Source organism: Balaenoptera acutorostrata, chromosome 4, assembly GCF_949987535.1.
Source record: "Balaenoptera acutorostrata chromosome 4, mBalAcu1.1, whole genome shotgun sequence".
Lineage (NCBI taxonomy): Eukaryota > Metazoa > Chordata > Mammalia > Artiodactyla > Balaenopteridae > Balaenoptera > Balaenoptera acutorostrata.
The window spans coordinates 82782983-82808979 of record NC_080067.1 but is presented as its reverse complement, the minus strand read 5'-3'; the positions used below and the strand labels follow the sequence as shown (position 1 = coordinate 82808979).

The window sequence follows — 25997 nt, the reverse complement described above, 5'->3', positions numbered from 1 at the left end:
TTAATTTGCCAAGTATTGCCAAATTGCTCTAAAAAAATGCCTGCACTTGTCTATACTTCCATCCACAGTGCCCATTTCCCTATATGCTTACCAAACTTGGCATTATCCATCTTTCTAATTTTCACTAGTCTAATGGTTATAAAGAAATATATCTTTTGTTTAATTTGCATTTTCTGGTTATTGATAAATTTGAGACTCATGTGGTTGTTTGCCATTTAGGTTTCCATTTACTGTAAATTCCTCTTCTGCCGATTTCTCAGTGGTAGTTTCTTTTCCTTAATGATCTACATATTCTAGATATAAGTTCCCTGTTAATTTTAAAAAGTCAAATTTCTATTCGCATTCTGTTATCTGTCTACTAATTTTGTCAATGAATTCCTTATTTATCAACTTTCTGGTTTTTTCTTTCACATTTAGGTTTTCATCCCACCTAGAATCCACCTTAGTGTATGGTGTTAACTAATGATACAGGGTTTTCTTTTTTCCCTCCATAAAGTGAACTAGTACCATTCACTAAACAATCCTTAGCCCTTTGATTTTTATAGTGCCACCTTTTTTCCTTCATTGCTCTCTTTGTTCTTGAGCCAATACCATACTAATTTTATTACTCTGGATGTGCAGTTTGTCTTAATATCTGTCAGGACAAGGGCTTCCTTTTTCGTATTTTTAAAGGATGAGTTAGCTTTCTGAGGACTTTTATTTTCCCATATGAACTTTGGAGCAAATTTCATAAGTTTCTAAAAAAATTCAACTGGAATTTTAATTGTGATTGCGTTGAATCGTGAATTAATTTGGGGTGAATTGACAGCATAGACTCTGTCTCCATTTATTTAAATCATCTTCTGTGCCCTTATGTGTTTCACCCCCTCCCACCCATAGAGGTCTTGGGTCTTCCTCGTTTATGCCTAGATACTTTATAGTTCAAATTTTTAAAAAAATTGTTGTTAATGGTATCTAATTTTTATTACATTTTTAAATTAAACTTTATTTTGAGATAATTATAGATTCACATGCAGTTGTAAAGAATAATACGAAGAAATAACATGGACCCTTCACCCAGTTTCCTCTAACGATACCATCTTAGAAAACTACAGTGCAATATCACATCCAGAAAATTGACATTGATATAGTAAAGATATAGAATATTTCCATCATCACAAGGCTCCCTCCTGTTGCCCTTTTATAGCCACACCTACTTCCCTCCCACTCTACTCCTTAACCCCCAGCAACCACTAATCTCTTTCCGGTTACTATAACGTCACCTCAAGAACGTTATATAAATTGCGTCATACAGTAAAGAAAATTTTGGAGTTAGCTTTTTTCACCCACCATAATTCTCTGGAAAGTCATCCAGGTTGTTTTGTGTACTGGTAGTTATTCCTTTTTACTGCTCAGTAGTATTCCATGGTATGGATGTACACAGTTTGTTTAACCATTCACCTTTAATCTTTTTTTCCCTCCACCTTGTTCATCAGAAGAAACAGTAATTTATCCTTTCAAATAGGAGCTTTTTTTAAAAAAACTGAATCTGCCTACTCATTCTAGGAAATAATGTTAGTAATTCATCTGTATAATAAACATTGAAATTTTTAAACAATATGAACAAAAAGATTATTCTTATAAATATAAAAAATTTAAGGAATTTATTAACAAACTGACAAATATTTTCTATTTCTGATTCTGGTGTTCCAATTTCAAAATGACTTACTTTTCTGTGAGTAAGAGTTTAAACTCTAGATTTTGAATTTGTAATAATGTTTTCTTTTACTCCTCTTTTACAGCAATTTGAGATTTTTGATGATTGCTTTAGCATATGCCATACCACTTGGCGTATTTGCTGGCTGGTCTGGAGTTCTGGACTTAATTTTAACACCAGTGCATGTCAGCCAAGTAAGCATTTTATTTCTTTATATCTTGTAGGTATTTTTAGTTCACTAAAATAATAAATATTGTCTACTTGTTCTTACTTTTAGCTTCAAGGCCTAGGTAAAACGTTATCCTGTGTCACTGCTGCAAAAGGAAGATCCTTATGAAATAGTTATAAATAATATTGATTTTCTTCCTGGATTTTGTTAACCACCATGAATTTCACATTTATTTGGGTATGATTACTGATGCTAATAAACAGAAAAATAAAGAATGAAAATCTTAGAATCCTTGATTCATGGTTTATAAAGATGAAGATCTCATCATTAAATATATGGCTATTCCTACATCTAATCCCTCACTTTCTCTTCAATCTCAGTATCTCATTTCCTTTAAAATAACCATTTCATCTGTATGCTTATGACATCCATTCCTTCTCCTTGCTTCCAAATAGCATGCTAGAAAGGGGTAGAGAGATTTGGAAGATCAAATGGAAGAAATCCAGCACACTGATGTGATATTCCATATGAATAAACAACAATTTGTCTAATCTGCTTTTGATGAACATTTGGAATGTCTACATTTGGGCTGTCATGAACAGTGGTGTATGGATATTTTCATATATGTTTCTTGATGCACCTCTATATACATTTCTGTTGGATATTTATCTAGGAATGGAATTGCTAGTTATAGGGTATGCCTGCTTTGATAGATGATGCCAAATTTCCCCAGAGTAGTTGTATTAGTTTATAGTCCTACCAGCAGTACATGAAATTTCTCCTTGTTGCACATCGTTACCAGCACTTGGCAATGTTAATCTTTTTAAATTTAGACGTGCTGATGACTGTGCAGTTGTATGCCATTGTCGTGACTTCCATGACATCTTTTTAAGTGACATCCTTTTTTGTGACACACCTGTTCAAGTTTCTTGCCCACTACTGGGCTACCTTTTTCTTACTGATTTATAAAGAAGAGAGCTGTGTGAAAGGGGGCTCCCCAGCAAGTCCTGGCTGCGGAATGGACTGCACATGTAAAGGGCAAAGCTACCAGAGACTTATTAGAGAGACTATTGTGGGGTGGAAAGCCGAACAAATATAGTAGAGGGCAGGCAGTGCAGGATCCTTGGAGTTCTGGCCCAGCCAGAGTGGTATGACCTCATTAACACCTTGTTAATGTCTTAGGCTTCTGCTGAGACACCAGAAAGGACAAACTCTAGAATCAAGGACCATACCCTAGGTAGAGTAAGGCCTATTCTACTTAGACCCACCATGAACAAAGCCTAAAACCAAGCCCTGACAAAAATTTGCAGAGGGGATAATTTGGAGATTGAGTCCTGCCAGGTGAAAGGAGCTTGGGAAACAACTTGGTTTCTAATATTCTTCCCTAATAAAGCACAAAATCAAGCTTACACAAGTTCAAGGTAATTGAATGGCCTACTAACACAAAAATGAACTATTTTAGAGAAAGATAGAATTATCCAGAATCTCGATATTGTATCACACACAACATATAGTATACAGTTTTTTAAAAATTAGACATACAAAGAAACAGGAAAATATGGTTCATATTTTAAAAAAACAAAACAAAAAAAAGTAGTCAATAGAAACCAATTTAGAGATAGTCTAGATATTGGATTTAGCAGACAGAGAATATAATGCAAAAGAGAGAATGAGAGAAATCTTTTCTTGCTCCAAGTTCATAAATATATTCCCCTATGTTATCTTGCAGAACTCTGTTATCCAGTACAGTAGCCACTAGTCACATGTGGCTATTTAATTTGAAGTTTAAATTAGTTGAAAGGAAATTAAAATTAAAAAGTCACTTCCTCATTGGCATTGGCCACTCTTCAAGTGCTCAGTAGCCACTTGCAACTTATGGGTACCATGTCGGACAGTGTTGACATAGAACATTTCCATCATCACAGGAAGTTCTATTGAACAGTGCTGTTCTAGAAACTTTATTGTTATTCCTGTCACATTTAAACCTAGAATTGAATTTTGTGCTTGTTATAAGGTAGGGGTTAAGTTTCTTTGTTCCCACATAGTTCTCTATTAACCTAATATCAATTTTTAGAAAGATTGTTCTTTCCCCATTGCTCTCTAGTGTCATCTTTGTCATAATGAAGTGCCCTTATGTGCATGGATGTTTCTAAATTATTTTTCTCATCTAGTCTATTTGTCTATCTCTGTGCCAACACCAAATTGTCTTAAGTATTCTAGTGTTAGAATAAGTTTTGGTGTTTAGTAGAATAAATACTCCCCTTATTGGGACTTTGATTAGAATTTTATGAATCTATAGATCAGTTCAAGAATTAACTTTTTTTGTAATAGTGAGTCTTCCAAATCATTATTATTATATCTCTCTTCATTTACTGAGGTCCTAATGTCTCTCTAAATCTCTTTTCTGCAAAAACGCCCTCTATTTATTTGTTAGATTTATTCCCAGGTATTTGATGCTTTCTGAAGCTATTGTAATTGGTAACTTTAAAAAGCTTATTTTCTGTTGGTTGGCATGTAGGAAGTATACTTGGTTTTTGAAAATGATTGAAATACAGCTGTCTTATATCCAGCAACCTTATTAAACTCACTTACTTATTTATCCATAGATACTTTGGCCTCTCTGCATACATCTCACATCGGTTGTAACTAATGACAAATAGATGCAGAAAAATACATTTAATAAAATTCAACATTGAGATGATCATATGTTTTTCTCTTTTAAACTGCTAATTTGGTGAATTACATTTGTTGATTATAAAATGTTAAACTACCTTGCATTCCTGTACTAAATGCATTTTGTCAGAGATTTATTATACTTTTTATATATCACTGAATTCAGTTTGCTTACATTTTGTTTAGGATTTTTTGCAGTTAGGTTCATGAATGAGATTATAATTTTTTTTTATCTCGTCCTGCCATTTCAATTTTTTTTTAATCTTTATTGGAGTATAATTGCTTCACAATACTGTGTTAGTTTCTGTTGTACAACAAAGTGAATCAGCCATATACGTACATATATCCCCATATCCCCTCCCTCTTGAGCCTCCCTCCCACCCTCCCTATCCCACCTCTCTAGGTCATTGCAAAGCACCTAGCTGATCTCCCTGTGCCATGCTGCTCCTTCCCACTAGCTATCTATTTTACATCCGGTAGTGTATATATGTCGATGCTACTCTCACTTTGCCCCAGCTTCCCCCTCCCCCTCTCCCTTCCCATGTCCTCAAGTCCATTCTCTATGTCTACATCTTTATTCCTGCCCTGCCACTAGGTTCATCAGTACCTTTTTTTTTTTTTAGACTCCATATATATGTGTTAGCATACGGTGTTTGTTTTTCTGTTTCTGACTTACTTCACTCTGTATGCCAGACTATAGGTCCATCCACCTCACTACAAATAACTCAATTTTGTTTCTTTTTATGGCTGAGTAATTTTCCATTGTATATATGTGCCACATCTTCTTTATCCATTCATCTGTTGATGGACACTTAGGTTGCTTCCACGTCCTGGCTATTGTAAATAGAGCTGCAATGAACATTGTGGTACATGACTCTTTTTGAATTATGGTTTTCTCAGGGTATATGCCCAGTAGTGGGATTGCTGGGTCATATGGTAGTTCTACTTTTAGTTTCTTAAGGAACCTCCATACTGTTCTCCATAGTGGCTGTATCAATTTACGTTCCCACAAACAGTACAGGAGGTTTCCCTTTTCACCACACCCTTTCCAGCATTTATTGTTTCTAGATTTTTTGATAATGGCCATTCTGACCGGTATGAGGTGATACCTCATTGTAGTTTTGATTTGCATTTCTCTAATAATTAGTGATGTTGAGCATCTTTACTGCCATTTCAATTTTAGTGTCAAGCTTTTGCTAGTCTCAGAAAGCAACTTCTGAAGTGTTTCCTCTTTTTCTATTATTGGAAGAGTTTATGTAAGTTTAGTGGTTTGGGGCTTTTGTTTTTCCCTAAATATTTGGTAGAATTCACTGATGAAGCCATCTAGTTTTCTTTGTGATATGAATTCAATGTCTTTAATAGCTATAAAATTATTCAAATTTTCTACTTATTATTGTGTCAGTTTAAGAAATTATACCTTTCTAGAATTTGTCCATTCCATCTCAGTTTTCAAATTTATGGTAATAAGTTCTTCATTGTATGATTTTATTAGGTCTCCAAGGTAAGTCATTGTATCATTCCAGATACTGATTTTCTGTATCTTCTTTCTCATTTTTTTCCTTGAATAATTTCACCAGTAGCTCTTTAATGAATGCTTATTTTTTATTTCATCAATTTTTGATTTTATCTTAATTTTTTTCTATTCTGTTTTCTTGAGTGAAGTCACTTTGCTTTCATTTTTCTAACTTTTTAATATGAATGCTTACATCCTTGATTTTTAGCTTTTCTTCCCTAATACATACATTTTAAGGCTATTTATGTCCTTTTAAACACAGATTTAGCTGCATTCCATACATTCTGGATTTTCATTATTATTGAATTTAAGATATTTTCTAGTTTCCAGAGTTATTTAGAAGGACATTTCTTAATCTACAAACTGTGGAAGATCCTCTAGTTCTTTTTTTTTTAATTCCTAACTAAATTGCATAAATGTGGTCATAAGGATATACTATGATTTCAGTATTTTCAAATTTGTTGACCCAATTTTTGGTGAACTGTTTTCTATAATTCTTGAGTGTAGTGTTTTATATATGTCTACTAGACCAATTCTGTTAATTGTGTGTTTCACATCTTCTATTCCTTACTCATTTTTGTCAGCTTCTTCTATCAGTTACTGAGAGAGGTGTGTGAAGATCCTACACAATTATTTTAAATTTGTCTATTTCTCCCTTTTATTTCTGTCAATATTTTCTTTATATATTTTAAGACTGTGTAATTAGGTGCACATAAATCTAGAATTGTAGTATCGACTAATGAATTGAACCTTTCATCCGTAGGAAGTATTATTTTTTTTTTCTGGTAATGCTTTTTTGCCTTAAAGCCTTAGTTGCACCAGCTTTCTCTTCATTTGTGTTGGCATGGTATCTTTTTGCATTTTTTTACTTTCAGACTTTCTTTAGGTACACCTCTTATAAGTAGCATATCATTTTTTCTTTAATTCAGTCTGATCATCTTTGTGTTTTAATTGGAGTATTTAGTCCATTTGCAGTTAATGTAATTATTGATAAATTTGAGTCTAGATCTACCACCTTACTATTGGTTTTTATTTTTTTCCAGTCCAGTCTATCCTTTTTCTCTTCTTTCTTACCTTCTTCTGGATTAAGGATTTTTTACTACTCTTTTTTCCCCCTTTATTAACTTGGTAGTTATAGTCTCTTTTACTATTTAGTGGTTACCCTAGAAAGTACAAAATGTACACTTCACTTATTAACATCTATTATAAATTAGAACTTCTACCTCTTCCAGGACTGTCCAAGGTCCTTAGAACCCTTTCACTCCATTTAAGCCTCTACCATACTTTGTGCTATTATTGTCATATATTTTAAACTGCCCAAGACACATTTTTATTGTTATTTTACACAGTCAATATTCATTTAGATTCACTCTCATATTTCCATTTTGTTGCTCTTCATTCTTTCCTTAATCGTCAGTCTTCCATCTGTGATCCTTTTTCTTCTGTCTAAAGAGTACCCTTGAGAGAGAGAGAGAGAGAGAGTCAGTGTGTGTGTGGTGTCTGTGTGTGTGTGTGTGTATGTGTGTGTGTGTGTGTGTGTGTGTTTTGTGTAGGTCGGCTTACAACAAATTCTCTTGTTTGGGGTTTGTTTTTTTACTTTGGTCTGAAAATGTCTTCATTTGACCTTTGTTTTTGTTTTGTTTTGTTTATTTGAAAATACCATCTTCTTCTGGCCTCCATTGTTTCAACCGAGAAGTCAGCTCTCAAATTTAAAAGCTTGCTGCATTTAAGATTTTCTCTTTGACTCTTTGTCTTTGGTTTCAGCAGCTTAACTAGGTGGCAAGTTTTTAAAATTTTATGCTGAATGGATAAAGAAGATGTGATATATATATATATATATATACACACAATGGGATATTACTCAGCCATAAAAGAAAATGAAATTTTGCCATTTGCAGCAACATGGATAGACCTAGAGAATATTATGCTTAGTGAAATAAGTCAGACAAAGACAAATACTGTATGATATCACTTATATGTGGAATCTAAAAAATAATACAAATGAATGTATATACAAAACAGAAACAGACTCACAGATATAGAAAACAAACTAGTGGTTACCAAAAGGAAGAGGGAAGTGGAGAGAGGCCAAATTAGGGGTATGGAACTAAGAAATACAAACTACTATGTATAAAATAGATAAGCAACAAGGATATATTTTAAAGCACAGGGAATTAGAGCCATTATTTTGTAATAACTTTTAGTGGAATATAATCTGTAAAAATACTGAATCACTATGCTGTATACCTGAAACTCATATAATACTGTAAATCAACTATACTTCAGTTTGAAAAATAAAAATAAAGTAAAAGTAATTCAAAATGGAAAAAAAATAAATAAATTTATTCTGCTTGAGGTTTGTAGGACTTCTTGAATCTGTGGCTTGATGTCTCTCATCCATTTCAGAAAATTCTTAGCCAATATCCCTTCGAAGCTCATGCTCCGTTTTCTCTATTTCTCTCTCCTTCAGTAACTCTAACCGTATATGTTATACTTTCACACTGTCTGTCCTATGTCTCTTACTCTCTGTTCTGAATTTTCTATCCTTCTGCCTTTCTCTACTTCAAACTGGATATTTTACCTAGCCTCTCTTCCAACTCACTATTTCAGTTTTCAGCTCTATCTAATATGCTGTTAAACTCATCTATGAGTTATTAATTTCAATTATTATATTCTTAAGTTATAAAATTTTTATTTGATGCTTTTTCATAGTTTCCAAATTTCTGTGGAAATGCTTGATCTTGTATTTTATTTTTTTGAACTATTAAAAATAGTTATTTAAAGTCTGTATCTCCTAACCCCTTTATCTGGATCCCTGTGTGTCTCTTTATATTTGTGATATTCATTCATGTTTTCTTATTTCCTTATATGTTCAGTTATTTTTGACTGAGTGCTCAACATAGTATATTAAAAGTTGTAGAGATAACGTAAGCTTCAAATGATGTTCTTTTCCTCCAGAAAGAACTTATGTTTTTTCTTAGGAGCCTAGGGATACTTAATCTAGTTTCAAGAATTGAGATCATTTAAAACTGGGTTTTAGTCCCTGAGAATACAATTCCATTTCTTCCTTCCTTCCTCCCTTCCTTCCTTCCTCTCTCCCTCCCTTCCTTCCTTCTACAGTTCCATTTCTAATTTACACTGCTCTTAGATGTAACTCTCAGAGTTCCCAGCTAAAGTCTGGGGTTTTCTACAAGGCCAACCACCTTAGAGCTGGCCTCGAACTCATATTTTTTTCTTCCTAGATCCATGAGGCTGTCAGTAACTTTTTAGCCCCTTAGCTACCTTTTCTGAAATCAGCAAACATACCCCTAAGGAAAAGTGTCCCCACATATCAGGCTTGCTCCTCTGGGCTTCCTTCTCAGCCTATATCATGGTTCCAGAATTCTGGATTACCTTCTTGGCTCTCTGCCACCTTCAGATAGATTTTCCACCCCAGATTTTCTGCTTTTTCAACCAGAATATTAATCCAAATTACCTAGTGTACCTTTACTATAAGAAGAAAGCCTTCTTTTAGTTTCTTAACCTATTTTTCTGGATAGCAGGTATTCCAAGCATGCTCAGTTTCAAGAAGGAAAATGTAGCACCCATTTAGATGATGCTGATTTTGCACATCTTATGATTCATGTTATAAACCCTGAGAAGCCCTTCCAAGTACGTCTCTTTGTACAAACTCTGAGAGATACAGAGACCGTGAATCCTACCAGGTATTAAATAAAATGGAATTTAAAATTAAAAGCAGAGCTTCTGGGTTGGTGGACAAATGAAGGTGCTGCCCCCCCCCAATTAATTAATTAAATTCAAGCAAAGAAAAACTTTAATTAATTATTGGGTAGAATGTTATTAACTAAAGCAAATGTCATGAACAGGGGAAGGAGAAAAGCACAAAATGGCCTGAAAGGACCAGGGCTAGTACAGTCAGATACACAGTGGTTCTTCACCTGATGCAGGACCCCACTGACCTAGGGGATAGATGAGAATGTTTGTGGGGGCCTCATAGTATTAATGGACCTTAATCCATAGTATTAATTGATGCTAAATGTAAGGAGAGGGGCATTCTGAAGAACAGAGAATTCTCTTGCCCTTCATGCCAGTAGTATGAAAAAAATGTAGAGATAATTTAAGTTTCTGGTGTTATCTTTCTCCAGAGAGCATTTATCTTTGCTTCTGCAGCCAGACACTGGTAGAGCAAGAAGATTTGTATAAAGTTATTGTATTACATAGAGTAGGCTAAGAATCCCAAAATTCTGAGACTTATGAAGAAATTCGTTTCTCATTCACATAGCAATCTAGGACAGTTTGCATAATAATCTAGGACAGTTGTCCACAGTTTGGACTGCTCTTTTCCTCACACTGATTTAAGACCTAGGTTGCTACCACTTTGCAGGTCTTCTGTCTCCTGGGACCTTGTCATTATATGCATGGGTGAAGTGGGATGACCATACAGATTCCAGCTGGCAGAAAGGGAAAGAAAGCATGGAGGGGGTATAGAGCTGTCTTCCAGGTTCTAGCCTAGAGGTAGCACACCTCACTTTTTCCCCTTCCATTAATGAGAACTTAGTTATGTGGTCACATGTAGCTGAATAGGGGCTAGGACATGTAATCTAGCTAAGTGCCCTGGTAGAACAAGATATAACATATCTTGGTGGACAGCTGACAAGCTCTATCACAGCTGTAATGAAAAATGTGAGTAGAAAAATAATAAAAGGTAGAATTTAGTTTGGGCAGCTCTCAAGTGCCAGGTCAAGTTTGGACTTTGCCCTATAACTACAAGGAAAGCCAGTAACTGTTTCTGAGCAGGGAAGTGGAATGATTGGAATAATTATTCTGGCAATAGTGGGCAAAAATATTGCTATTACAGGAGTCCAGAAGTAAGAAATTAGATAATAAGCAAGTGTGATGGCCGGGGGAAGGGGAAAGAGGAGACAAAATCTCCCAATATTGTTAGGGACACACGGAATGTCAGGTATTGACAGCTAACAGGTCTTGAGCACTTTGCATTTATTAACTTATTTAATTCTCAGAAAAATCCTTACTATCCCCATTCTACTAATGAGGAAACTGAGACTTGGGGTGTAGTTGAGATAGAAGCCAAGTCATAGTAAGAGTTAAAGAAAAAGACTCTGACAAGTACAGGTTTCTGGTAACTGACTGGAATGCTGAACTGAATGAATAAGCATTTTCAGAGCTCTAATGGAAAACTGATGAATTCATAAAAGTGCTAACAAAAGATCAAGATGAAAAAAAAATTAATTACATGGGACTGAGTGAACTGATGAGGATGATTATAATTTTTGTGACTTTCTGTTTGAATAATAAAAAAAAAGTTAAAGATACATGAGTAATTAGGAAGTACAGGCAGCATTTGTAGATTGCTCTGAATAAGTTTGTCCATGAAGGTAGGAAAGAGACAAGACATTAGATGATGGAGAAACATCATCAAGTAACAGTAACAGCTCTAACCTTTATTGAGCACTTCCTGTATGTCGACTGCTGATCTAAGTTCTATATGCAGATTCTCTCATTTAGTCCATTTTATAGGTAAGATGACATAATTTGCCCAAAGTCACAAAGCTAGTAAATGGCAGGGCTGGAAATGTTTTCTTCTAGAGTGGAGCGAGCTATCCATTTGAAATCCAGCTCAAATTCTTTCTCTGTCTAGTCTCACCAGGTGCTCCACCCATACTCTCTCCCCGCCCCCCAACCCTCTCTCCCTACTCTTCTGTGTTTCTCTTAATATATTTTTACTTGTGCCAGACATTTTAGCACTTAATTATTGCCTAGTAGTTTCCTGTATCTTGGCTGTATTTAAGCTTTTTAGGTCAGTGACCATCTTTTCTCCTTTGCCTGTTTTCTTAAGAGTTCCTGGTACAACACCTGGCATGTAGAACACATTTGAAAAATATCTGTTTGTGACATTGATTATTTTGTTGATTTAAATACTCCAATAAAAAGTTAATCAATGATGTATTTATTTAGATAAGTTTGTATTAATTAGTCACACATGAATCCTTTCATTTGATTCATTTTCTTAAATAGTGTTTCCTAGATTTTGCATTTAGCTATTAACATACTGATAATAGAGGATTTTTTTTTCCATGCCTTCTAAACTTCAATATGATAATCTTGTATTAAATGTGTCTGCCACTTTCTTAACAGGTAGATGCTGGCTGGATTGGATTTTGGTCCATAGTTGGAGGCTGTGTTGTTGGAATAGCTATGGCAAGGTGAGAATATTTTACGTTAAGCATGTGAGTGGGCAGAACCAAAAAAAGCCCAAAAGGAGACTCCACTCCCCTAGATAAACATTAAAATTGAAGGAAAAGTAAAACAGGCAAAAGTCAGATAAGGGCACTTGTTCAGGCTATAAGAAAATTCACATGCAGTAGATAGAATTTGCTGCTACAAGAAACCTTCACAGGAGTAGTCCATCCTAAAATGTTTTTGGAGACTAGAGATGTACTTCCAGTGTAATTAAGCTGACTTTCTCCATATTATTAGAGAACAACATCTACAAATGGGACCCAAGGAAAGAGTATACAGTAATAAAGGCAAATTGATAGTTATTGAGATTAGAAAAGAATTGAAAGGAATCATTCATAAGAGCATCTCTAGAACTTTCCATGAAAAGTCAGTATCCTGATTAGTAGATATTTATTTCTGGTCATTTTTGGCAGGTATGACGCTATAGTTACCACATTTTGATGAAAAATGTCCGTAAAGACTTAGAGTTTCATCAAACTCCCTCTGATCTTAACCATTATGACAACACATTTTTAGAAAGAGACAGAAGAAGGAAAAAGCCTCATTTATTCTAAAAAAAGGAAAGAATGAAAATGTCACTCATGTAGGTAACTACCTATAAAACTACTCTTGGTGTTTCCAGTGAGATAATGTTCATTCACTTTCCAAGTCATTTTACCCTGTTTAATCAAAAACAAAATTGGACAGTCAATTTTAGCAGGAATGGAAGAATCTAATTACATATTTGGGGAGATCAAATAAGATACGTGAAGCACCTTGCTATCTAAATATTTAAACACAATTGACACAGGATAATATTATATCTAAACCTTACAGTTTGCCTAGTGTTTCTGGGCTAATGAAAGAATACATTGTCACTGTAATTTCTAAATCACTTTATCTGAGATTTTTATAAGTTAGGAAAATATGAGGATAAAATCAAAAAGCTAAAGAAGAATAGGAGCATAGCTATTTGTAGGAAATCACTACACTGATACTAGAATACATTGACCTATCACATTTGATAAGAATCATATCTAAGTTTTCTAATTAAATCTCCAAGCCAATGATAGTGAGTCATCATTTACCAAATCCTTTTCTGAGCACCACATAGGTCAAAGAGGGACATATTATGTATCAGAAGTGACATCTCATATGCTCCTTTCTCTTTATTTTGTTCTACAAACCCTTAATTTTAACTATATGGAAAAGTTAGAATGAGGACATTTCTGTTTTTAAATTGTTGAAATGGAAGTTCTAAAAAGTACTGCCCTTACTCTGGGATCCAAAATCAATTGTAGGTGTCTCCTAAGCCTAAAATCAATTTTTAGATTATATTCAAAACAGCCTTTTTGGGATCCCTAGAACAGAATCTCCTGCTTTGGGTGGTTTTTTTTGTGATTATATTACTAAAGGTTACTACTAAATGTAATACTTTGGTCCTAACAGTACACTTTGATGGTATTAGCCCATTTGAAAGGACTAGGTATCTAAAATTGGTAGACCAGAGTAGTCAGTTTATTCTTGTAGGATCAGGCCCTGGAAAATTTACTCACTGTTCAACTTCACTCAATTCTGATTGTACCAGAAAACTGTTTTATTCTCTCATACCTGGCTATCTGCCCATCTGACAAGTAAGTTTATGCAGCATAGCAAAATATAAATCAGAAAAGTGGTGAGCATGGAATTATAACAAAGCATTTGGATTTTCTTGAGGGGCATTTCCATCAAGCTGTGGAACCTTTTTCAGAGTACGTAAGAATTTTCTGTTTGTGAATTTTCATAGTAGAGAACTAACCAAAGTCACTAGGCAAAGGTGCATCCATTTTTCCCACCAAAAGATGGCATCAGCTCTCATAGGAAGTCGTTTTAGTCTAGATTACACTTTACAAACATGATTAACCACATCACATCAAATAAGTGCAAAATGAAAGATAGTATTGCCAGTCATATAATTACAGTAGAAATTAAAATCAATTTAAAAAACAGAGAAAACATGGTAAATGTTATATTTGGGATGGCATCAGTTTTTCTACAATAGGAACAATTCTGAAGGACAGAGTAAGCTGTGTACAGGCACAGCAAGAGGACTGTGCTTATATAATCAACGGTTCATCAGTAGATGAGGAAAAACAGTTGGCAAATGGAAAACTTTTTGGTCATGACTAAACGATAAGCATCTCAACCAGGAGTTTCATGTTAATTCAAGACAAAGCAGGATTTTTGAGAACTTAAAATGCTGGGAAATATTATACACAAATTTTAGAATAAATTCACTATTCTAGAGCTATGTTTTTGCTGTTACAAAGCTTATAGTCTGATAGGGAAGACAAACAATAAATGCAAAAACAAGAGAAATTCCAATAGAGTTAAATGCTATGGAGAAAATAGAGTGTGGAGTTGGGATGGGGAGGGCTTCCTCCACAAGCATGGAGAGCCTTCCTGAACTGAGACCCAAATGACCTGAAGAATAAGCAGGAGTAAGTCATATGACGATCTGGGGATACCAGCATTCCAGGACAGGTGCAAAAGCTACCGTTGCTGTGGGAAACAACCTTAGCATGTAAGAGAAACAGAAACAGGGCTGTGCAGCTGGAGAATAATAAGGCAAAGGGAAAGTGGAGGCAGAGACCAGACCGTATAGGACCCCAAAGGCTCTGGTGTAACCATTTGTATTTGTTCTCTAGGTGAGTTTGAATTTTGGGAGAGCCATCTTTGCAAGCTTACATCAACAAGTTAGCCTATTTTCTAAAACTAGGACAATATGTGCTCATTATAGGATGTTTGGAAATTACAGAAAAATATATAAAGAAAGTAAAGTGGCAATTAAAAACTCAGAATCCATCCTGTAACTTACAGATCCAGAACAGAGATCACATTTTATGTGTTTTGTAAGAGAAAAAAGAACGCATTTATCACAAAGCAACATTTATCACACACACACAAACACATAAAATGTATCAGTTTAAAAAAATCAAAAAACTTGCTTTTAAAAGCATTGAAATTTTTTCAAGAAATTATTGTTTAATGAAAATGTGCCATTGATGTAAATGGTATTTTAAAAATCCAGCTAGCATTCATAGAACATTGTTTCTTTTCAGGTTTGCAGATTTTATCAGGGGTATGCTGAAACTAATTCTTCTCCTCCTGTTTTCTGGGGCTACACTATCATCCACGTGGTTCACCCTGACCTGTTTGAACAGCATCACACACCTGCCTTTAACCACAGGTGAGCACAGACTGTTTTGAACTTTGAATAAATAGTTTCAGTTTATAGAAGTATATACACACTGACAGTAGGACTTTTTCCATAAGTAATTGTTAAATATACAAAAAGGTCTGTCTTGTCTAGCCATCAGACCATCATCCTATCTAAAAAGAGCTCAAGAAATAACTAAAAACATTTCCATTGGATTTTGCATATGGAAATGTATAATCTTTAGCCTAAGCTTATATAGCATGGAAAAGCTTATATTCTTTTAAAAATCATATCAGAGCATAATACAAGTATTTTTTATCTTCTTTATAGCCGTTACATGATTGTTAAACAGGAAGGAAAATGAACAAAGGCAAAAAGCTATGATGTTTCAAGTACACACCAGTAAAATTCTTTGAATGAGCACCTATAGGTTTATTTTATATTTAGCCTTTAAAAAAATTTTTTATTCAATTTATTTAAACTAAAAACAAAAACAAAAACCAAACAGTTCACCATTTCTCCCACCACCCCCCACCTCTTGCAACCAGTCTGTTCTCTGTTTCTGTGAGCTTGGCTTGTTGGGTTTTTTTGTTTGTTTTTGATTCCGTATATAAGAGAGATCGTACAATATTTGTCTTTCTCTGTCTGACTTACTTCACTTAGCATAATATCCTCAAGATCTAAACATGTCACAAATAGCAAGATTTCATTCTTTATGGCTGAGTAATATTCTATTGCATATATATTCCACAATTTCTTTATCCATTCATCCATTGATGGACACTTAGGTTGTTTCCATATCTTAGCTATTGTAAATAATGCTGCAGTGAACAAGGGGGGTGTGTAGATACCTTTTTGAGATAGTGATTTCAATTCCTTCAGATAGGAAATGGAATTGCTGGATCATATGGTAGTTCTATTTTTAGTTTTTTGAGGAACCTCCATACTGTTTTCCATAGTGGCTGTATCAATTTACATTCCCACCAACAGTGTAGGAGGGTTCCCTTTTCTCCACATACTTGCCAACACTTGTTATTTCTTGTCTTATTGATAATAGCCATTCTGACAGGTGTGAGGTAGTATCTCGTTGTGATTTTGATTTGTGTTTCCCTGATGATTAATGATATTGAACTTCTTTTATTTGTCTGTTGGACATCTGTATGTCTTCTTTGGAAAAATGAGTATTCAGATCTTCTGCCCATTTTTTAATTGCATTGTTTGCTTTTTGGTACTGAATTGTATGAATTCTTTGTATATTTTGGATATTAACCCCTTATCAGATATATGGTTTGCAATTTTCTCCCATTCAGTAGGTTGCGTTTTCATTTGTTGATGGTTTCCTTTGCCGTGCAGAAGCTCTTTAGTTTGATGTAGTCCCAGTTGTTCATTTTCACTTTTGTTCTTTCATTTTTGGTGTCAGGTTCAAAAAATTATTGCCAAGACCTATGTCAAGGAACTTACTGCCTATATTTTATTCTAGGAGTTTTATGGTTTCAGGTCTTACATTCAAGTCTCTGATCAATTTTGTGTTAATTTTTGCATACGGTGTAAGATAGTGGTCCAAGTTCATTCTTTTGCATGTGGTTGTCCAGTTTTCCTAATATCATTTATTGAAGAGGCTGTCCTTTCCCCATTGCATAGTCCTGGCTTTTTTGTTGTAAATTAATTGACCATAAGTATGTAGGTTTATTTCTGGGCTCTCTGTTCTGTTCCATTGATCTATGTCTCAGTTTTTATGCCAATAGTATACGATGTTAATTACTATAGCTTTGTAATATTGTTCGAAATCAGGGCTTGTGATGCCTCCGGCTTTGTTCTTCTTTCTCAAGGTTGCTTTAGCTATCCAGGGTCTTTTGTGGTTCCACACAAATTTTGGGATTGTTTGTTCTACTTCTGTGAAAAATGCCATTGGAATTTTGATAGGGATTGCTTTGAATCTGTAGATCGCTTTGGGTAGTATGGACATTTTAACAATAGTAATTCTTCCAATATATGAGCACAGAATATCTTCCCATTTATTTGTGTCTTCTTCAGTTTCTTTAATTAATGTCTTTAAGTTTTCAATATACAGATCTTTCACCTCCTTGGTTAATTTTATTCCTAGGTATTTTATTATTTTGATATAATTGTAAATGGGATTTTTTTTCTTCATTTCTCTTTCAGATAGTTCATTCCTAGTGTAGAGAAATGCAAGATTTTTCTGTTGATTTTGTAGCCTACAATTTTACTGAATTTATTAGTTCCAGCAGTTTTTTGATGGAATCTTTAGGATTTTCTGTATATAATATGTCATCTGCAAATAGTGTCAGTTTTGCTTCTTCCTTCCCAGTTTGGATGCCTTTTTTTTTTTCTTGCCCAATTGCTGTGACTAGGACTTCCGAATACCACGTTGAATAAAAGTGGGGAGAGTGGTTATCCTTGTTTTGTTCCTGATCTTAGAGGAAAAGCTTTCAGCTTTTTACCATTGAGTATGATGTTAACTGTGATCTTGTCATATATGGCCTTTATTTTGTTGAGATACATTCCCTTTATACCTGCTGTGTTGAGCATTTTTATCATAAATGGGTGTTGAATTTTGTCAAATGCTTTTTCTCTGTCTATTGGGATGATCACATGATTTTTATCCCTTCATTTTGTTAACGTGGTGTATCACATTGACTGATTTGCAGATGTTGAACCAGCCTTGCATCCCTGGAATAAATCTCACTTGATCATGGTGTATGACCCTTTTAATGTATTGTTGAATTTGGTTTGCTGTTTTGTTAAGGATTTTTGCATCTGTATTCATCAGGGATATTGGCCTGTAATTTTCTTTTTTTGTGGCATCCTTATCTGGTTTTGGTATCAGGGTAATGCTGGCCTTGTAAAATGTATTTGGAAGTTTCCCCCTCTTCTGTTTTCTGGAAGAGTTTGAAAAGGATTGGTATTAGTTCATCTCTGAAAGTTTGGTAGAATTCACCAGTGAAGGCTTTTGGTCATGGACCTTTGATTGTTGAGAGGTTTTTGATTACTGAGCCAATCTCCTCCTAGTAACTGATCTGTTCAAGTTTTCTATTTCATGGCAATTCAGGCTTTGTAGGTTGTATATTTCTAGGAATTTATACATTTCTTCTAGGTTGTCTATTTTGTTGGCATATAATTGTATCATAGTAGTCTCCTGTCCTTTGTGTTTCTGTGGTATCAGTTGTAACATCTCTTTCATTTCTGACTTTATTTGAGTCCGCTCTCTTTTTTTCTTTGTGAGTCTAGCTAAGGAGTATAATATAGGCAGTTTACTTATTATTAGCTCATCCAATTGACCTGAAACATTTATAGCTGCAGTTGTTTTTATTTGTTATTAGTATCATTTGGGGGTCTATATTAGTCTTTCTATGGCTGCTGTTAATAAGTTACCACAAACATAGTGGCTTAAAAAAACACCAATTTATTATCGTATATTTCTGTAAGTTAGAAGTCCAACTCGAGTCTCATGAGGCTAAAATCAAAATGTGGGCAGATACTAGGGAAGAATTTGTTTCCTTGCCTTCTCTAACTTCTAGAGGCTGCCCACATTCCTTGGCTTATGGCTCCCTTCATCCATCTGTAAAGCTGGCAACAGCAGGTCAAGTCCTTCTCATATTGCATCTCATATTGCATTGTTCCTTCCTTCTAAGGTCTCATCTTCCTCTGAACTTCGTATTCTGCCTCCTTCTTCTACTTTTAAGGATCCTTGTGATTACATTAGGTGTACCCAGGTAATCCAGTATAGTCTCCCAATTTTAAAATCAGCTGATTAGCAACCTTAATTCCATCTGCAGCCTTAATCCTTTTTGCCATGTATGAAAACATATTTACAGTTTCCAGGAATTCACACATGAATATCTTTTGGGGGAAGGAGGGGACATCATTCCGCACAGTAATAAGTATAAAACAGGAAATGAGGGTGGCAATGTCGTTCTGATTACAAGATTTGAGAAGTTGTATAGTGCCTGTCAGATGTACACATCCCATTAGTAAGTAATTGTGGTTATTTAAGAATGAAGTAAAAATCTATTTCTTTCAATATATGAGTATTTTTTAATGGCCACTAAATTATTAGGACATATATATATTTATTAAGTTGTTTGGACCTAACCATGTAATTAACAGAATTGTTAGCTATTTCCTTTGGCCTCGAGGCACCACTAAAAAATTACTGAGATACAAAGGGTGCTGAGAAGGAAGGTTTGGAAACCTCTGCTCTGTACCGTCCTGCTGGGATTCCCTCTTTTCAGTGTTTATTGCTTTGCCTATAAATCCCAGTTGTCCAGAGTAATCTTTCTTTGGATACTTCGCACTTTTAATATACTAACATTCCTTCATTAGGGTTTTGAGCAATTTTGGCAAGTGTCCTGGGCCAGAATTTTTTATTATTCTGGTATAGTTTCAACTTTAGCAGCTGTACAACATTCTGGTGGAACAGTTTTAGTTTACAACTCTTCTTGTACATAGCATTACACTCAAATTTTTTTTGTGATACTGTATGTCAAGTATGCATCTGTTAGGTTTCACAAGAATGTAGTCATGAGTACATGATGAACAGATTTGCTCCCTTGAATTAAGTGCAGAATATTCATTATAAGATAGTATGTTCATTAAATTTCATGTATTTGCTATTTAACCTGATAAAATTAACAGTTTTATCTCTGGATGGAGGAGATTTAGTTTTTTACCTCCTTTTTTGTCTGGATTTGTAACACTGAATTTGTTTTACTTTTATAATCAGAAAACATATATATATATTTGAAAACTATGCATCTTTTTATTTTATTTTTTTAACATCTTTATTGGAATATAATTGCTTTACAATGGTGTGTTAGTTTCTGCTTTATAACAAAGTGAATCAGCTATACATATACACATATCCCCATATCTCCTCCCTCTTGCGTCTCCCTCCCACCCTCCCTATCCCACCCCTCTAGGTGGTCACAAAGCACTGAGCTGATCTCCCTGTGCTATGCGGCTGCTTCCCACTAGCTATCTATTTTACATTTGGTAGTGTATATATGTCCATGCCACTCTCTCACTTCATCCCAGCTTACCCTTCCCTCTCCCCGTGTCCTCAAGTCCATTCTCTACATCTGCGTCTTTATTCCTGTCCTGCCCCTAGGTTCTTCAGAACCTTTTTTTTTTTTAGATTCCATATATATGTGTTAGCATATGGTATTTGTTTTTCTCTTCCTGACTTACTTCACTCTGTATGACAGACTCTAGGTCCATCCACCTCACTACAAATAACTCAGTTTCATTTCTTTTTATGGCTGAGTAATATTCCATTGTATATATGTGCCACATCTTCTTTATCCATTCATCTGTTGATGGACACTTAGGTTGCTTCCATGTCCTGGCCATTGTAAATAGAGCTGCAATGAACGTTGTGGTCCATGACTCTTTTTGAATTATGGTTTTCTCAGGGTATATGCCCAGTAGTGGGATTGCTGGGTCGTATGGTAGTTCTATTTTTAGTTTTTTAAGGAACCTCCATACTGTTCTCCATAGTGTCTGTATCAATTTACATTCTCAACAACAGTGCAAGAGGGTTCCCTTTTCTCCATACCCTCTCCAGCATTTATTGTGAAAACTATGCATCTTTTAAAATCTTTAAAGAAAATTGATGTAATTGACCCCAGTCAAGACTGTTTTCCCATTCTGTCCTTAAAAATAATTATGTTGGACAGAAAGGAAAGCAGAATTCTAAATTAAATCAAGGCTAGAATTGAGAGGTTGAGTTTGAGGTAGACATCTTAACAATTGAATTTATAAATTCTACTGCTTTTGAATGTAAGTCTGTTTATTAATGTCACTTAGAAACTCCTGAAAGATGCATTTTTTAAAATATGTTTATTGGAGTATAATTGCTTTACATTGTTGTGTTAGTTTCTGCTCTACAAAGATGCATTTTTAACTTACAAATACACGGGGTTAAGGACTAGATTTGTTCACATACCTTCTCTGAATTACCATAGTATTTTTTTTCTCTTTCCTGATACCACTTAATAGTTACTTGAGTATATGTCTTATCTCCCTACCAGTCTGAAAATCTGGAGCATGGACTTTTGCCTTTTAAATTCTGACCCCCAACTCCCACCCCAGTACCTAGCATAAGCCCTGAGTAATGAATGAATGAGTGAATGAATGAAGTATATTTTGTCTCCATTTTGAATCTCAGTAGATATGACTTATTGCCAATAATAGTCAGGAAACTTAGCCACTCTGTTATTCAGCACTAGCTGTAAGAAGGCAAAAGGGCATATTTTAATGGAGCAAAAGAGAATTTGAATAAATCTGTCACAGATACTCTTACTGCCTTTGTAAAAATCTGACCTAATTCCTTTTAAGTAAAAAAGGTTTCATGAAAGGGAACTTACTACAAAATCTAATTATAGACACATCTAGACCTTTAGGCTGATATTTAGTCAGTAATGGCAAATTCATGTTTCTTTTTTTACCAGAGTCATTCTTTTTTTTTTTTTATTGAAGTATAATTGCTTTACAATGGTGTGTTAGTTTCTGCTTTATAACAAAGTGAATCAGTTATACATATACATATATCCCCGTATCTCTTCCCTCTTGCATCTCCCTCCCTCCCACCCTCCCTATCCCACCCCTCTAGGTGGTCACAAAGCACCGAGCTGATCTCCCTGTGCTATGCGGCTGCTTCCCACTAGCTATCTATTTTACATTTGGTAGTGTATATATGTCCATGCCACTCTCTCATCCTGTCACATCTTACCCCTCCCCCTCCCCATATCCTCAAGTCCATTCTCTAGTAGGTCTGTGTCTTTATTCCCGTCTTGCCACTAGGTTCTTCATGACCTTTTTTTTTTTCCTTAGATTCCATATATATGTGTTAGCATACTGTATTTGTTTTTCTCTTTCTGACTTACTTCACTCTGTATGACAGACTAACTCCATCCACCTCATTACAAATACCTCCATTTCATTTCTTTTTATGGCTGAGTAATATTCCATTGTATATATGTGCCACATCTTCTTTATCCATTCATCCGATGATGGACACTTTGGTTGCTTCCATGTCCTGGCTATTGTAAATAGAGCTGCAATGAACATTTTGGTACATGACTCTTTTTGAATTATGGTTTTCTCAGGGTATATGCCCAGGAGTGGGATTGCTGGGTCGTATGGTAGTTCTATTTTTAGTTTTTTAAGGAACCTCCATACTGTTCTCCATAGTGGCTGTATCAATTTACATTCCCACCAACAGTGCAAGAGGGTTCCCTTTTCTCCACACCCTCTCCAGCATTTATTATTTGTAGATTTTTTGATGATGGCCATTCTGACCAGTGTGAGATGATACCTCATTGTAGTTTTGATTTGCATTTCTCTAATGATTAAGGATGTTGAGCACTCTTTCATGTGTCTGTTGGCCATCTGTATATCTTCTTTGGAGAAATGTCTGTTTAGGTCTTCTGCCCATTTTTGGATTGGGTTGTTTGTTTTTTTGTTATTGAGCTGCATGAGCTGCTTGTAAATCTTGGAGATTAATCCTTTGTCAGTTGCTTCATTTGCAAATATTTTCTCCCATTCTGAGGGTTGTCTTTTGGTCTTGTTTATGGTTTCCTTTGCTGTGCAAAAGCTTTTAAGTTTCATTAGGTCCCATTTGTTTATTTGTGTTTTTATTTCCATTTCTCTAGGAGCTGGGTCAAAAAGGATCTTGCTGCGATTTATGTCATAGCGTGTTCTGACTATGTTTTCCTCTAAGAGTTTGATAGTGTCTGGCTTAACATTTAGGTCTTTAATCCCTTTTGAGTTTATTTTTGTGTATGGTGTCAGTGAGTGTTCTAGTTTCATACTTTTACATGTACCTGTCCAATTTTCCCAGCACCACTTATTGAAGAGACTGTCTTTTCTCCACTGTATATGCTTGCCTCCTTTATCAAAGATAAGGTGACCATATGTGTGTGGGTTTATCTCTGGGCTTTCTGTCTTGTTCCATTGATCTATATTTCTGTTTTTGTGCCAGTACCAAACTGTCTTGATTACTGTAGCTTTGCAATATAGTCTGAAGTCAGGGAGCCTGATTCCTCCAGCTCCATTTTTCGTTCTCAAGATTGCTTTGGCTATTCGGGGTCTTTTGTGTCTCCATACAAATTGTGAAATTTTTTGTTCTAGTTCTGTGAAAAATGCCAGTGGTAGTTTGATAGGGATTGCATTGAATCTGTAGATTGCTTTGGGTAGTAGAGTCATTTTCACAATGTTGATTCTTCCAATCCAAGAACATGGTATATCTCTCCATCTATTTGTATCATCTTTAATTTCTTTCATCAGTGTCCTATAATTTTCTGCATACAGGTCTGTTGTCTCCTTAGGTAGGTTTATTCCTAGATATTTTATTCTTTTTGTTGCAATGGTAAACGGGAGTGTTTTCTTAATTTCACTTTCAGATTTTTCATCATTAGTATATAGGAATGCAAGAGATTTCTGTGCATTAATTTTGTATCCTGCTACTTTACCAAATTCATTGATTAGCTCTAGTAGTTTTCTAGTGGCAGTTTTAGGATTCTCTATGTATAGTATCATCTCATCTGCAAACAGTGACAGCTTTACTTCTTCTTTTCCGATTTAGATTCCTTTTATTTCTTTTTCTTTTCTGATTGCTGTGGCTAACACTTCCAAAACTATGTTGAATAATAGTGGTGAGAGTGGGCAACCTTGTCTTGTTCCTGATCTTAGTGGAAATGGTTTCAGTTTTTCACCATTGAGGACAATGTTGGCTGTGGGTTTGTCATATATGGCCTTTATTATGTTGAGGAATGTTCCCTCTATGCCTACTTTCTGCAGGGCTTTTATCATAAATGGGTGTTGTATTTTGTCGAAAGCTTTCTCTGCATCTATTGAGATGATCATATGGTTTTTCTCCTTCAGTTTGTTAATATGGTGTATCACGTTGATTGATTTGCGTATATTGAAGAATCCTTGCATTCCTGGAATAAACCCCACTTGATCATGGTGTATAATCCTTTTAATGTGCTGTTGGATTCTGTTTGCTAGTATTTTGTTGAGGATTTTTGCATCTATGTTCATCAGTGATATTGGCCTGTAGTTTTCTTTCTTTGTGACATCTTTGTCTGGTTTTGGTATCAGGGTGATGGTGACCTCGTAGAATGAGTTGGGGAGTGTTCCTCCCTCTGCTCTATTTTGGAAGAGTTTGAGAACGATAGGTGTTAGCTCTTCTCTAAATGTTTGATAGAATTCGCCAGTGAAGCCATCTGGTCCTGGGCTTTTGTTTGTTGGAAGATTTTTAATCACAGTTTCAATTTCAGTGCTTGTGATTGGTCTGTTCATATTTTCTATTTCTTCCTGGTTCAGTCTCGGTAGGTTGTGCATTTCTAAGAATCTGTCCTTTTCTTCCAAGTTGTCCATTTTATTGGCATAGAGTTGCTTGTAGTAATCTCTCATGATCGTTTGTATTTCTGCAGTGTCAGTGGTTACTTCTCCTTTTTCATTTCTAATTCTATTCATTTGAGTCTTCTCCCTTTTTCTCTTGATGAGTCTGGCTAATGGTTTGTCAATTTTGTTTATCTTCTCAAAGAACCAGCTTTTAGTTTCATTGATTTTTGCTATTGTTTCCTTCATTTCTTTTTCATTTATTTCTGATCTGATCTTTATGATTTCTTTCCTTCTGCTAGCTTTGGGGTTTTTTTGCTCTTCTTTCTCTAATTGCTTTAGGTGCAAGGTTAGGTTGTTTATTCGAGATGTTTCCTGTTTCTTGATGTAGGCTTGTATTGCTATAAACTTCCCTCTTAGAACTGCTTTTGCTGCATCCCATAGGTTTTGGGTCGTCGTGTCTCCATTGTCATTTGTTTCTAGGTATTTTTTGATTTCCCCTTTGATTTCTTCAATGATCACTTCGTTATTAAGTAGTGTATTGTGTAGCCTCCATGTGTTTGTATTTTTTACAGATCTTTTCCTGTAATTGATATCTAGTCTCATAGCGTTGTGGTCGGAAAAGATACTTGATACGATTTCAATTTTCTTAAATTTACCAAGGCTTGATTTGTGACCCAAGATATGATCTATCCTGGAGAATGTTCCATGAGCACTTGAGAAAAATGTGTATTCTGTTGTTTTTGCGTGGAATGTCCTATAAATATCAATTAAGTCCATCTTGTTTAATGTATCATTTAAAGCTTGTGTTTCCTTATTTATTTTCATTTTGGATGATCTGTCCATTGGTGAAAGTGGGGTGTTAAAGTCCCCTGCTATGATTGTGTTACTGTCGATTTCCCCTTTTATGGCTGTTAGTATTTGCCTTATGTATTGAGGTGCTCCTATGTTGGGCACATAAATATTTACAATTGTTATATCTTCCTCTTGGATCGATCCCTTGATCATTATATAGTGTCCTTCTTTGTCTCTTGTAATAGTCTTTATTTTAAAGTCTATTTTGTCTGATATGAGAATTGCTACTCCAGGTTTCTTTTGATTTCCATTTGTATGGAATATCTTTTTCCATCCCCTCACTTTC

General features: G+C 35.0%; 1 protein-coding gene across 5 annotated transcripts in view; it reads left to right on the top strand.

The window, feature by feature from the left end:
- SLC49A4 (solute carrier family 49 member 4) overlaps positions 1 to 25997 on the top strand; it is a 125327-nt gene that overhangs the window by 53173 nt on the left and 46157 nt on the right. For all 5 annotated transcript variants that reach the window (XM_007175648.2, XM_057545420.1, XM_057545423.1 and 2 more), the window contains exons 5-7: positions 1782 to 1890; positions 12208 to 12275; positions 15393 to 15520. In XM_007175648.2, the coding sequence (XP_007175710.2) occupies positions 1782 to 1890; positions 12208 to 12275; positions 15393 to 15520 (305 nt within the window). The remainder of the gene's footprint in view (positions 1 to 1781; positions 1891 to 12207; positions 12276 to 15392; positions 15521 to 25997) is intronic.